Source organism: Giraffa tippelskirchi, chromosome 5 (genome assembly GCF_054371585.1).
Source record: "Giraffa tippelskirchi isolate mGirTip1 chromosome 5, T2T-mGirTip1v1.2.pri, whole genome shotgun sequence".
Classification (NCBI taxonomy): Eukaryota; Metazoa; Chordata; class Mammalia; order Artiodactyla; family Giraffidae; genus Giraffa; species Giraffa tippelskirchi.
Genome location: NC_137279.1, coordinates 169,725,642 through 169,739,875, shown reverse-complemented (window position 1 = coordinate 169,739,875; position 14,234 = coordinate 169,725,642). Strand labels below are relative to the sequence as shown.

General features: G+C 40.0%; 1 protein-coding gene across 3 annotated transcripts in view; it reads right to left on the bottom strand.

The window, feature by feature from the left end:
* The window catches only part of FAF1 (Fas associated factor 1), a 483,348-nt gene extending 470,060 nt beyond the window's left edge, over positions 1-13,288 (bottom strand). For all 3 annotated transcript variants that reach the window (XM_081485543.1, XM_081485544.1, XM_081485542.1), the window contains exon 1: positions 12,803-13,288. Coding sequence is in view for 1 of the 3 variants with exons in the window: in XM_081485542.1 (XP_081341668.1) it covers positions 12,803-12,847 (45 nt within the window). In the remaining 2 variants the exon portion in view is untranslated. The remainder of the gene's footprint in view (positions 1-12,802) is intronic.
* Positions 13,289-14,234: the final 946 nt, after the last annotated feature.

Below are 14,234 nucleotides of genomic sequence, written 5' to 3'. Positions count from 1 at the left end.
TGTCTCGTACAACATTTAATTAAGGCAACTATCAAGAGTCAGCAGGATGATGACAACCTTCAAAATTTATTTCATCCATGTTCCTCAGGGTTCCACACCCAAGTAATGTGAAAAAATCAGATAAGTCATCAGGGTTTACCTCAGAAAAGTGTGTGGGACTTCCCTGGTGGTCTAGTGGTTAAGAATCCACCTGTTGATGCAGGGGACACTAGCTCAATCCTACCTGCTATGAGGCCTGTGAGCCACAACTACTGAGCCAGTGCTCCAGGGCCTACGCACGGAAACTACACGCTGCGACTACTGAGGCCTGCACACCGAGAGCCCATGCTCTGTAACGAGAAGCCATCGCAAAGAGAAGCCCGAGCACAGTACAAAGACCAGCCCCAGCTCACAGCAACTGGAGAAAGCCTGTGCACAGCAACAAGGGCCCAACACAGTCAAAACATAAAATCTTTAAAAAAAAAAAAGCTTTCTCTCAAAGTTTCTGTACTAACTTCCACTTGGCCCAAGGCATTAATCTAGGAACAAGGGAATGAATTAACAATTATACAGACTCTACCTTGACCCACAGGAAAGAAGTATAGGGCAATTTTATCAACCATAACAACTCTGGTCAGCGACTTGTGGCTGACCTGAATGCTCTCCAGGGCCAAGATGATCCACTGATCACTTTAGCTAAAAAGTCAGGAACAAATTTTGAACCACCCATTCTAATTGAATGACTGCCCTCAGAGAGATAACTGTCCACAGGGTGCACATAAATAACAAATCAGAAATCACTCTGCAAGGCTTTCCCAAAGATAGCCTCATTTGGGAGAGATCTTGGCAGTCATATGAAGGCTACAAAATCTACTGGTGATGTTTACTTAAATATTCAAAAGGTGAAGGAGTCCATATTTTTTGGAGGGAGGCAAATTAATGCTTGGTTTCCACATAAAAAAACAGTCCTGAAGGCAGACACAGTGCACCTAGAAAGAGTGGGTTGTTCACAATTGTTGGTTCCTTCCAAGTGGGACCTACATCAGTCTGGAGGCACTATTAACTTGTGTCTCAATATGATGTCCCATTTAAGTGGTGGCCCTTAGGGTTCCCAATTCAATTCCTACAATTGAGCTTAATCCTTGTTGTTGACAGGAATTAATGAAGGCAGTTAATCCAAACTGTCCCATCTGACCAGGCCCACCAGTAATCTGCCCCACAGAATCTCTAACTGAAGGCTATGGTATGGGGCTGGGGTAGGCATCAGGAAGTGCTGACAGGTGTTTTGCATGAAAGTAAAGAATCTGGAGGCCAACTCCTGATATTTCCAACAGACCTGTCCATAAGGTTAAGAGGAATCACAGGAATGACAATCAAAAAGCTGTGAATGGTAGAGTGCATGAAAGGTCCCTCAAATACCTTGACTGTCAGCTCACTATTGACTTTTGCAATAAAAACTGCACCACTATCAGACTGCAAAAGGTCCAGAAAGATAGAAAGTATAGCACAATTAGTTTCAAGACCCAAAATGGCGTAGCCAGTCAGCTAACTGGACCAAGAACAGTGAGGCACCGCTGATACTTCACAGAGGGAGGTCAAGGTCCAATTTATTTAACCTGCCAAAAGCAAGCAGGGGCCACATCCCATGCAATGTGGCTTCTCTCATGTGACAAACAGGTCAACTTTTGGCAGGAGTCACAAGTCTGGCATGCAATGGTGGTACCCTCTGCATCAGAAATACAGTCTTTTACTTTATACATACTTTATGATAGTTGATATGTTGTCACATCTGATATGATGATGGATCCTGGCAACAGTAATGGCTCTGGGCAGTACAGGCTCAATCAGAAGCTTGATTCCAGGGGGCTTCATCAGAGAAAAAGCCCTTACTGTGGGCATCTACATGAGTGATTCAGTTTGATCAGCAGCTATAATTTGTTTCCATAGTTCACAGCTTCAAAGAAAGCTGTCTTTAATCTGTCAGTCTATAGTTTCCAAGTGGCAGACCAAATAGCTGGGCCACTGGCTACAGGCCAAGGGTCAATAGAAATACAACAAGTCTCATGAAGGAAAGGACAGGCCAGACCTACAAGAACACTCTTGAGTTCTATCCACTGAACACAGCAATTACAGTCATTACTAGTCTGCATAGCTGGTGCAGAGGCTGAACAGTCACAAAAGACAAGCAGACACAACCCATTTCAGCTTGGCTGAACCACTGGTGAACCAGGTCCAGCTTTAGGGAAACCTTAATAAATTGAAGACCTCACTGAATCACTGGCTTTGCTTTAGATAATGAAGTTGGGAATAAAGCTTCCTCCAAAGGAGGGGTTGAGCTACAAGCATTATGCACCCTCACCCTCTTATCTCTCAGATAAACCAGTGAAAGTTCTAATAATTTTGCTTTCTGTCCACAGTGACTGTAAATTTGACTCATTTCATACTCAAATGTAGGTGTATATACATCTGTAAATGTCTGAAAGGAGGCAGAACCTTCTGCCCAGCCAGGACAAATCTTAGTGCTATTTGCTACATTGTGGAGCATCAGAACCTGAGTCTGACTGACAGATTGGTGGAAAACATTCCCTCTATCTGAGAGGATATTTGAGAGTTGTTGAAAGTTAGCCACAACCAGTGAAGAAGGAAATGACAACCCACTCCAGAATTTTTACCTAGGAAACCCCTAGACAGAGGAGCCCAGCAGGCTATGACAACAACAAGCCACAACCAGAGGATTGTTTAGGCAGCTGTCTTTGAACCTATTTCCTGGTACTCAGTCTGCAACCACCTACTTACTTCCTCCTCATTAATAGGCAAGAAAGTAGTAGAGAACCACTAAGTTTTGTAAACATATTCGCTACCAATTCCCAAGAACTTCCCTCAAATTATTAACCAGCCCATAAGGCCCTCACTCTTCCTCTTCTAGAAAGTTATGTGTCTGTCAACATCCCATCCTTATTACTAGAACTGTTGAGAGAATTGAAGGATATGTGATTTTCACCCGACTTGCAAACGAAGTTGGAGCCTGCCAGTTTCGTGGATGCTGGCAGAAGACCTAGACTCCTGAGTTGGAGACAATGACCTTTATGATTCATGGCAATATTCGTAGTCAAAATACTAGAATTTTCTTGCAGTTTCCTAGTTCCATTTCCCACTGGGCGACGCAAACAAAGCAGCCCAAACGATACCTGCACACACAATGGACTGTCTCAGAGAAGGAACCCAGAGCCTGGAGCACCGGGTTCTTTCTGCATGGACACTGTGCATGCTTGCCCTTTGCTCCAGAGAGAGACAGTACCTCTATCTTCCAAGGCTTCTCACTGCACAAATATCCTTGAAAATATAATCAGAAACAAAAGCAGCAGCTGTCAGGGCTCTGACAAGTCATACAGAAACCATGGTTATCTCTGAAATCCAAGACAGATTTGCTGTAGAATTTAGATGTTAAGAACCTAGTACAATATCTGGCACATACAACCAGTCAAAAGCTATATGCTAATAGTATTATTCCTTCCTCATTAAACCTAAAATAAAAACAATCAATTATGTCTCCATCTCGCTTTAAAGATGCCAAAGAATACGACTAAAATTGACTTTAAAAATAGTTTAACCACTACTCTTCCCTTGAGAGAAAGAGAGTGGGATGCCAGGAGAGCACAAGAGACAAAACTTTCCTCTAACATTTTTCTATTATAGCTCAGTCATTAAAGCACATGAACTCTGGGATGGAGGGGAGGGGAGGGGAGGAAGGGAGGGGAAGGTGACTGGAACCTTATAGTCACCATTAAGGTGCATATAACCTGCAAACTTTTCTACTTTTCTTTATCATAACTTGATATCTCATTCTATCTCAATTTTTCCTTTATAACCACAAATAAGTGTAAAGACAGGTACAATTATTCTGTTAATTTTGCTTCTCAAACTTACCTTAAAATCAATGACTAATGATTTAACACGGTAAGAAATTTTGATTTGAAATTACAATTTCTGCCTTAAAAACAGTTTGAGTGAAAATGTAATCAGGTAGAGTGGTAACATAAAGCAATTCAGTGATAGCATTCAAATTTTACAAAGATCATGGCCTCAAGCCCTATATTTTGCCACATTACCTTACTGAGTCCTCTATAAAAGCTTACACAGAGGGTAGGTGTTTTGAACTTCTCTATAAATGGGTCACCTTGAAGTTATAACCCTCAATTCAATAAATGAGTCTAATTTTTACTCTCCTAATGACAGATTTACTTATTCAAAACCATATGTCACAAAACAGTAGGCACTTAAAAATACATAAAAATTTACAATTCTACTCCATTTATTTGTACCATAACAGCCAATATTCATAATATTCCTTCAAAAAATATTCACTGAGTACCTCTTAATAGATACTACAGGAACAGTGGTTAAGATCCAGGCAGTTGTTCACTCAAACAGCTGACAGTAGAGGAAAGAAACATGGTAAATGATTAGCAACAATCTGATATAAGACTCAAAAGAAGAGAAATATGTACAAGATAATTAAGAAGAAATGATTAACACTAACTGGGCACAGAATATTGATGTAATTAAATAAGAAAAAGGTAGGCAATGATTTTGAAAGACAAATAGAAGTATTCTAAAAGGATATGAGGGTTTCCAGCGTGGCTCAGCGGTAAAGAATCCACCTCCCAATGCAGGAGACACAGGAGACACGGATTCAAGCCCTGGTTTGAGAAGATCTCCTGGAGGAATAAACAGCAACCCACTCCAGTATTCTTGCCTGAAGAATCCCATGGACAAAGGAGCCTGGCAGGCGATAGTCCATAGGGTCACAAAGAGTCAAACACGACTGAGCACACATGCACTCAAAGGGATGTGAAAACTAAGGGTTCAAACATATAGACTCATGAAACAGCACATTATGAGCATCAAGTATACACTGAAATACTCAAATCTTCCTAAGTCATAAAAAATGGAAGAGTACTTAAGATCACAAAATCAAAGAATCACAGGAATGAATGTAATGTCAAAAATCATTTAGTTCAGTTCTCTAGTCCACAGATCCAGCAACATCAGAATAACCTGAGAATCTGGTAGAAATGCAAATTTCCTGGTACCATCCACGATCCACTGAATTAAAAACTCTGGTATCTTGTGATTTAACAAGTCCTCCCAGTTGTTTTTTTTTTTTTGGTGTTCCCTGGTGGCTCAGTCAGTAAAGTCTGCCCACAATGAGGGAGACCTGGGTTCAATCCCCGGGTTGAGAAGATCCCCTGGAAAAGGAAATGGCAACCCACTCCAGTATTCTTGCCTGGAGAATTCCACGAACAGAGGAGTCTGGTAGGCTACAGTCCATGGGGGTCACAAAGAGTCAGACACGACTGAGTGACTAACACTTTCATTTTCTTTCCCAGTTATTTTTATGCAAGCTAAAGTTTGAGAACCACTAATTTAGACCAGTGGTTTTCAGCACTACTGAAATTCTGGGGCAGATAATTCTTCACCATCATGGGATGTCTAGTGCATTATACAATATTTAGCAGAACCCTGGCCTCTATCCACCAAATGCCAGCAGCACCTCCTAGTAGTGACAGCCAAAAATGTTTCTAGAAATTGCCCAATGTTCTTTGGGGGACAGAAATTATCCAAAGTTGAAAACCACTCATCTAGACCAGGGATTAGTAAACTCTCCTGTAAGAGACAGGGCTTTGCAGACCATGCAATGAACTACTCAACTCTGATAACAAGGGCAAAAGTGGCCAGAGACAATACATAAATGAATATGCATAACTGTCTTCCAATAAGGCTTTACTGACCAAAAAAAAAAAGATGGTGATTTGGCACTCAGGATGTAGTTTGATAACCCTTTAAGCTAGATAAGGGCTTCCCAGGTGGCACTAATGGTAAAGAACCAGCCTGCCGATGCAAGAGACATAAGAGATGCAAATTTGATCCCTGGGTCAGGAAGATCCCCTGGAGGAGGGCATGGCAATCCACTCCAGTATTCTTGCCTAGAGAATTCCATGGACAGGAGACTGACAGGCTACAGTCCGTAGGGATGCAAAGAGTTGGACACGACTAAAGCGACTTAGCATGCACATGAACTCAACAAGCTAGATAAACTGGCTTCTCTGGTGGCTCAGTGGTAACAAATCAGCCTGCCATTGCAGGAAACACAGGTTCAATCCCTGGGTCAGTAAGATCCCCTGGAGAAGAAAATGACAATCCACTCCAGTATTCTTGCCTGGGAAATCCCATGGACAGAAGAGTCTGGAGGAGTAGGGTTGGTCTATAGGGTTGGTCATAAAGAGTCAGACACGACTTAGGGACTAAACAACAACACAACAAAGCCAGATAAACTACCTAAATTATATCTGAATGTCCCCAACCTCAAGTGATTATCCATACTCTATCTGAACACCTGATATAGTCCAATCTTTTATGTTCAAGTAGACAGGGCTCTAAGCAGATCTCCATCTTATATTCTGAGTAACTGATATCCAGAAAGGATAAATGACTCACTCAGAAAACCACAGCCACATGTACACCCATGGTGGATTCATGTCAATGTATGGCAAAACAAATACAATATTGTAAAGTTAAAAAATAGAAAATAAACTAATTTAAAAAAAAAAGAAAATACATATATCTGGTGAATGTTGAGCTGTTACCAGTGCATTTTGAACCAAAGTTTGTAATGGAGATTTATTAACGCTATTAAAAATATTATTGATTAAAAAAAAAAAAGAAAACCGCAGCCAAAGCAAAAAAAAAAAAAACAGAGCTCTAGTTGGCCTAAGTGCCTCCTATAGAAGAGCAACCATGTAACGTGGCCTGTGATACATTCAAATGTTCTCACTTCAGAGTTACTAAAACCTAGAAAAAAAAAAGTACTGATATCATGGGGTGGGCTGAAGAGGGTGGTATGGGAAAAGGTAGATAAGTTTATCCTAAAAGCCCAGATAGTAAATACTTTAAGCTTGTGGGCCAAGAAGTCTCTGCCTCAACTACTCACCTCTGTCACTGCAGTGACAGAGCAGTCACAGAAAACAGGTAAATGAATGGGTGTGGTTGTGTGTCAATAAATCTTTATTTATAAAAACAGGCAACCAGCTTATAGATTACAGTTTCCTGACCCTTGAACTACAGAGTCCATAAAACCTGTCTGGCAAACAATAGGCATCCACCCAACCATTCTGAACAAATCTGAAGTCTCTCCCGTTCCATGGTTTCTGACCACCTGTGAGGTTAGAAGCAGGGCACTGAACTGAATTGCAGTCTAGGGAGATCAATCCCTCCCTTCCTCCTTCTTTTCTTCCCTCCCTTCCTTCCTTCTGGCATGTCTGCTATATGCCAGGAACTGTTTATTTATACATAAGTTTTATCAATTTAGAGAAATTTCTAAGTGATGGATCTTGTTTTCCTTTAGAAATTCAAGCTATCTGACAAATTAAGCTAGAAAATGAACACTCTTATGTACACCTGAATAAAACCTTTGTTTCAAACCAGTTCATGACCTTGGACAAGTTACTTCCTTTTTCTGTGTCTCAACTTCCACAAAAGGAAAAATGAGAAGCTAGAAATAGATGATCTCTGAAGTCGCCTGCAGGAAACAAGTGTGTACCTTAAAACTGTAACTGTCAACAATGAAAATAACAGCTAAATTTATTAAACACTTTCTATATCAGACATCTGTTCTAATCACTTTAACTCATTTTTCCTACGGGAAAACTAAAGCAAAGTGGTATGAAGTAAGTGGTCAAAAATGACAAGACTGAGTAAGTGGCAGAGCTGTGATTTTAATCTAAATAATCGGACATCAAAGTCCATTCTCTTAACCACTATCTACTAAACTTTAACCTACATGCCAAAACCTTATTTCCACAAAGACCAACCATCCAAATACAAAACAATATGATTTGTCCCTTTAAAAATAAAGGGGACAGTGAAGAAAAGAAAAGAAAAAAGAGTAACAAGACTACTTTCTACCACAGCACTCAATCTCACTCAAGATAACTTCCCAGGAAATAAAGATGATGTTCCATGAATACTTAGTTTGGTCCCTGATTCACAACATCACCGAGGAAACCTGTCTGTCTGACTGGTACCAATTCTACTCACAGTCTGATATCCTCTTTTGTAGAAGATAACCCTTCGTGTCAAACTGAAAAAGACAGGAGAGGGATTCACAGCTTTATTTAGAAGGAAAAAATGTAATGAAAGGGTAGACCAGTAGTGTCATGAAGAGTTCATGCTTCAGAGAGGCAAATGAAAATTTATTATACTCCATATTGATAATCCAATAAATGTAAATGCACAAAGCAATTTAGGTAGCAAAGGTATTACTAGCTGGACAGACCAGGAGTGGAAAACAAACACACAATTGTGTCATCCAGGATACACAACTGAAGTAACATCAAAATCAGTGCCAAATTAGAGAAGAAATAAAGGTCTTCTTATTGTGATTAACAGAACTAGATTCAGAAAAAAATACTTTTTTAGCAAGGCAGATGAGTTTTGTTTAAGAAAAAGTCTGAAAGAAAATATTACTACTAGAGTTGCTTTTGCTTCACTTGAGTAGAACTCTAATCTATGTGTCTGTATTATCAGTTACCAAGAAACTTACATTGAAAAAAAAATGAGATGCACATGTGACAGTAAATTGCTACACCACTCAATTTGTTCTCAAAAAAATATATATAAGTAAAAAAAGTATCTTAGAGGAAAAACAATTTGGCATAGTATTAACTGAAAAGTTAAAGGGATAGGGAAGGGAGAAGACTCATTCTTCTGTTCATCTAGAATTAAAGTAAAAGGTAACTAATTACTTATTAAATAGCAACTACAATTTTGTTTGCATAAGTGTTTTCTCATCTGTAAGCAAATCAAATACAGTATCAAGAATTTGTTTGATCAAATGATTTTTGTTCTGTACCTCAACCTTTAAAAAAATTCAAAGAATTATACAATTACAAAAAGATTTGAAACTTTCACCTGAATGCATCTCTTTGTTACAAAAAGACCTTAAGGAAGGAAAAAAACTCACAATTTATCAGTGCCTGCCTGTTTTTTAATCCTAGGAAATTCCTTTACACCCCCTCCTCATTCTGGTTAGCCAGAACTGTAGGTGTACTAGTCTATTCATTCCTTTACCAGTAATATACTATGCTAACACTATTTACATTTAAAGCTGAGTTTTGTTACACTATTCCAAGTTCCAAACTTACTTGTTCAGAGTGGAATTTACAAATAATTGATTAAACACTATGTTGTCATTCTCTCCACTCAATTTTGGTGATGCAACCACCGTGGAAAACAATAGGCAATTCCTAAAAAAATTAAAAATAGAAATACAATATGATCTAGCAATTCTACTTCTGGGTATATATATACAAAAGAACTGAGAACAGAGACTTAAAGAGATATTTGAACACCCATGTAGAGCATTAATGATTCACAATAGCCAAAACATGGGGAAAAAGTGTCCACTGGCAGATGAATGGATCAACAAAACGTGGTACATACACAAAGTGGAATATTATTAATATCCCATTATATTCTATATTCCATAATATTATTCCATATATTCAATAATATTAGAAAGGAAGGAAATCCTGACACATGTTACAACATGTATGAATATTGGGGCCATTATTCTAAGTGAAATAAGTAAGTCACAAAAGAACATATACTGTGTGATTCCACTTAACTAAAGAACCTAGAGCATTCACATTCACAGAGACAGAAAGAATGGTGGTTGCCAGGGGCTGGAGAGAAGGAAGAATGGGAAGTTATTTAATGGAAACAGAGTTACAGTTTTGCAAGATAAAAAGAGTTCTGAAGATGGTTGGTTGCACAACTGTGATCATACTTAAAGCCAATGAACTGTCATCCACGCATCTATATCTCAAATCTCTTAACTTGAAAATAGCTAAGATGGCAAAGTTTATCTTATGCATATTTCACCACAATTTAACATTTTTTCCAATTGATAGCTGCTTTTACTTGGCGGGGGGGGGGGGGGGCGGCGAAATCTTTTAGAAGACAATTCGAAATATATTTGCTTTGTAATTAGTTCACTCACCTACAAAATCTCAAATCTATTCCATTAAGTGTGAGCTGTAATCTTTCATCCACTACTTATCCCATTAAAAGAAACCAGGCAATTCTTTAAAATTATAGCCTAAGACTTGGAATGTAGATGCTTGAATGATACATGCTTCTTCTATAACTGGTCAAATCAATTTCCCTACCCAAAACTGAACATAGTAAAATTCTGTTCTATTTACTTCATATGATTGTTAACCACTCCTCCACTGACTTCAATAGAAGTTCTTTCTTTATTAAGTTGAAATATTTAGAGAGAATACAAAGTCCTTCTCAAGAACTTTCCCACATTTGGACATTGTATTTATAAGAACCTATTATCCAGCAATAATCAACATTATAAACTTAATTATTTTAAATTTTAGTCACATTTTAAAATCATGTCCTTTTCTACAATGGCAGCAATGAGCTCAAAACTATTATTAATTTTCACAGTCATATGAAATAAACAGAACATAATTACACTATGTTCACTTTTGCTGGGGAAATCAATTTGTCCAGTTACAGAAGCCAGTATCATCCACACATCTATATCTCAAATCTCAAGCTATAATTTTTAAAATAAATTGACTGGTTTCTGGTAACTGGATAAATGCTATTTTTTAGGTTAATTCTATAAAACTTTTATATAATATTTTTTGAAAGAATAATTTTTATTTTTATTTTATATTGGAGACAGCTGATTTCCCTGGAGAAGGGAATGGCAACCCACTCCAGTATTCTTGCTTGGAGAATCCCATGGACAGAGGAGCCTGGAGGGCTACAGTCCACGGGGTCGCAAAGAGTCGGACAAGACTGAGCACTCTCACACACACACACACACAAACACACACACACACACACAGCTGATTTACAATGCTGTGTTAGTTTCAGGTGTACAGCATAGTGAAGAATAATCCATTTTAAAACCAAGTCCACTGGAGTAAACTGATCTGGAATCATCATTTGCAAGAGGAATACAAGGTTCCTAAAATACACAAAAAGCTAATGTGCTTGTGTATGGTTTTTGAAATAACTTTATTCTACAATAATATCCTCTTGCCTATTTGACAATATGAAATTACCTCTCACCATTTGGCAAACAATTGTTTGATGCAGATGCCATAGCTTTTTTTTTCCATTTGTAAACAATCGTTCACAGCATTGCCATTTGTTTGAAGAAAAAAACTTACTAGAATGTTTTCATGTGCTCAAAATAAAATCTCAAAAGCTTGTCAGAAAATCTTACTTTACCTCTGAATCCAAGAATCCTAAATTTTCGGACCAAAACCAATACATCTAAGCATAATAATTGTCACAAACAATGAGAGAAAAATCTACAAGTTATTAGAGTAAGTTTTAATGAGTAAACTATCCTTTTTGTTGTAGTCTAAAGCCGTTCCTACTAGAGCAGAACAATTTTACAAAAGGATAAAACCATTTCTAGATATATAGAGTCCTTTGTCACACAATCATATTCCACATTAGGTAAAAGACTGAATTGGAGAATGAAAAAAGAAGGTGAAATTAGGCAGAAAATCTCAGGCCAATCCTAATTCTACAAAGCACCAAAATCTTGTGGTCAACTTTTATTTTCAGAACCTCTTTCTGAGTTTGAAAGTTACAGTATAACAAAATGCAGATACATGCATTTTCCTAATGTAGCAGGTATCACTTAATTAAAAGAGCAAACTCTGGAAATGGACATCAGAATATAAAGTTGTAAAAATAAATAACTTCAAAAATCAAAGAAAGAAGGAAAGCCCTACAAAATATCAGTAAGAAAAAATACTGCCTACTAAGCTAATGTCAGACCATGTGCAATGATGACAGCGTTAAAGGAAGGAAATGTCTGCCTATATGTAACTGAAGCTTCTAAATTAATGCCAAAATAAATGATTAAAAACATCTCACTACAACATTTTCTTCAAACATCAAAAGGCAAAAGTGGTGTTTACAGGGTATTAGTTCTAACTCCAAGTGCTTCATGAAGCATACAGCTCTACTTTCAAAGGGTCTCCCTAAAACAATTATACGCCAGTGGCACTACAGTTGGGTTCACTAAGAAATAATCTTAGCTCATCCTTAAAACTATTCCTGGAGAAAGAACACCAACCAAGTAATTCAAATCTGTAGAGGGAGTCCAAAAGCATGAATTGGTAATTTATTCAACTTGTGAATTCACAGCGTGTTAATTCACTTTGATATATACACTCCTCATCTTCCTATACCCAATGATTCTAATAAGGCATCAAAGTCTCAAATGTTTATTTCTCCCTCAAAACCAGCACAATGCCCTGCTACCCTTACCACCTCATCATTCTTTTTAACTCTCCCCTTAATACACCACACCCACACCACACCCACAGTCCACACAGCACACTCTCCTCATAAACAATCCAAACTCCTCACCCAAAGCACCTCATACTTAGAAGCTCCACATTTAATATCTTCAAACTCTACACACTCTTCATATAATTCAGGAAACAATACACAGTCCACACACAAAACAACCCAACACAATACCACCTCACCCTATAAACCACATTCAAACCGTACATAACACATTCTACACACCCCCCAACATAACCTAGTCTCCCACAGTTCACAAGACACACACATCCCAAGCCAGGTACTGTATAAAAAAACCTAAACCACACAGCACTGCTGTGCTCAAACAAACGCTGGGAAGAGGCCACCCTTTGGGCACTGGGAAGCCACGAGGCTGGAGATGGGAGGATAGCTGGGCCCAATACTTCACCTGAAAATCCGCCAGGATCATCTCCCGGTCCATGTTGGACGTCATGGCGGCCGCCGAGTTCCGCGGCTCCGGGAGCGAAGCGCGCACCTGGGAGCGAGACTGCGCCTCCTGCGGCCGTCGCCGCCGCCGCCGCCGCCGCCGGGCGCCGAAAGGCTGGCGGGCGAGCCGGCGGGCGGGCCGGCGGGCCGGCGGGCGGGGCAGTGCGGGAGGCTAGGCGCTCATGCACTCGGTAACCTTCAGGCGCCTGGGCCGCCCGCCTGTGCCCTGTAGAGCCCGCTCCGCAGCCGCCCAGACCGGGAGGTTGGTAAGGATGTGGGTCTGGTCTTACTGTCGCCGGCCAGGATGAAGGCAGGTTGCGACAGCGCGCACCCGGCTCTCTTCAGCGGCGGCGAGACCGGCGGGGGCGGAGAAAGCGAGCGAAAAAGCAGGCGGGCAAACGCCACGGCCGCCTCCGCCTCCTCCGCTTCCTCCCAGGCCACCGCCTCCGCCCCTGGTTGGCTAGAGCCAAGGCTGTCGCACATTTTGCCTGTCATCGAGGTCGCAAAGCGCCGCTTTGCGGCTGCCACGTGACTGCTCTCCTGTCAAGCGCTGGGCGCGCGACTACCGGGCGGTGATCTGCGCGCCGCTGGCGGGAACGCCAACCTGAAACTGCGGGAGCTTGGAGTCCCGCAACAGGTTTTTCCGGTTGGAATTAAGCAAAGGCCTGAGGTACCGCCTCCTCCTGGTTGGGTTGGCGATCAGTTTCTTTTCCTTACGTTGTTATACAGTAGCACACATACACGTCAAACCTCACAAACCAACTCAGCACAGTCACAACCCGTCTAACAAACAGCATTTCATAAATGTACATTTTCTCTAAGTTTAACCAAAATACAACTTCATATACAGTCTTTACGTCAACCTGTCAAAACCCGCTTACACAGTCACACTCGATCCCAAGCCCTGACGCTTGCATCCTCAGACATAATTGTATAAAGGATGACGCCTTGCATCCTCAGACATAATTAACAAGGAGTAAGAAATAACCAGATTCCCACGGTAGTTATGGGGCAGACAAGGAAGCTGAGAAAGGGGAAAATATCCATCCCAAGACACAGATGATCAGGCTTTGAGCCAAAAATAGACAAAGACTATGTACAGTGAAGTGTGATAGTTTGTAATTGTCGCTGGAGAAAGAGTGACAGTAGAATTGGTTCAACTCTGACTTGGGAAGATATCTTCTGGATTGAACTAGAGCTTGTATTTGCCTTGGCAAGTATATAAAATCCTGAAAGTGTAAAGTAAGATTGATAATTTTGTGCTGTAGAGTTAAAATCGATAATAGTGAAATCACCATATAGAATCAAGGCCTAAATCTTTGTATTCCCCGAACACGAAGAGCACTGTGGTGTTCCAAAGATGTAGGTTTATTCTGTGGGTTTTTTTCTTTAAA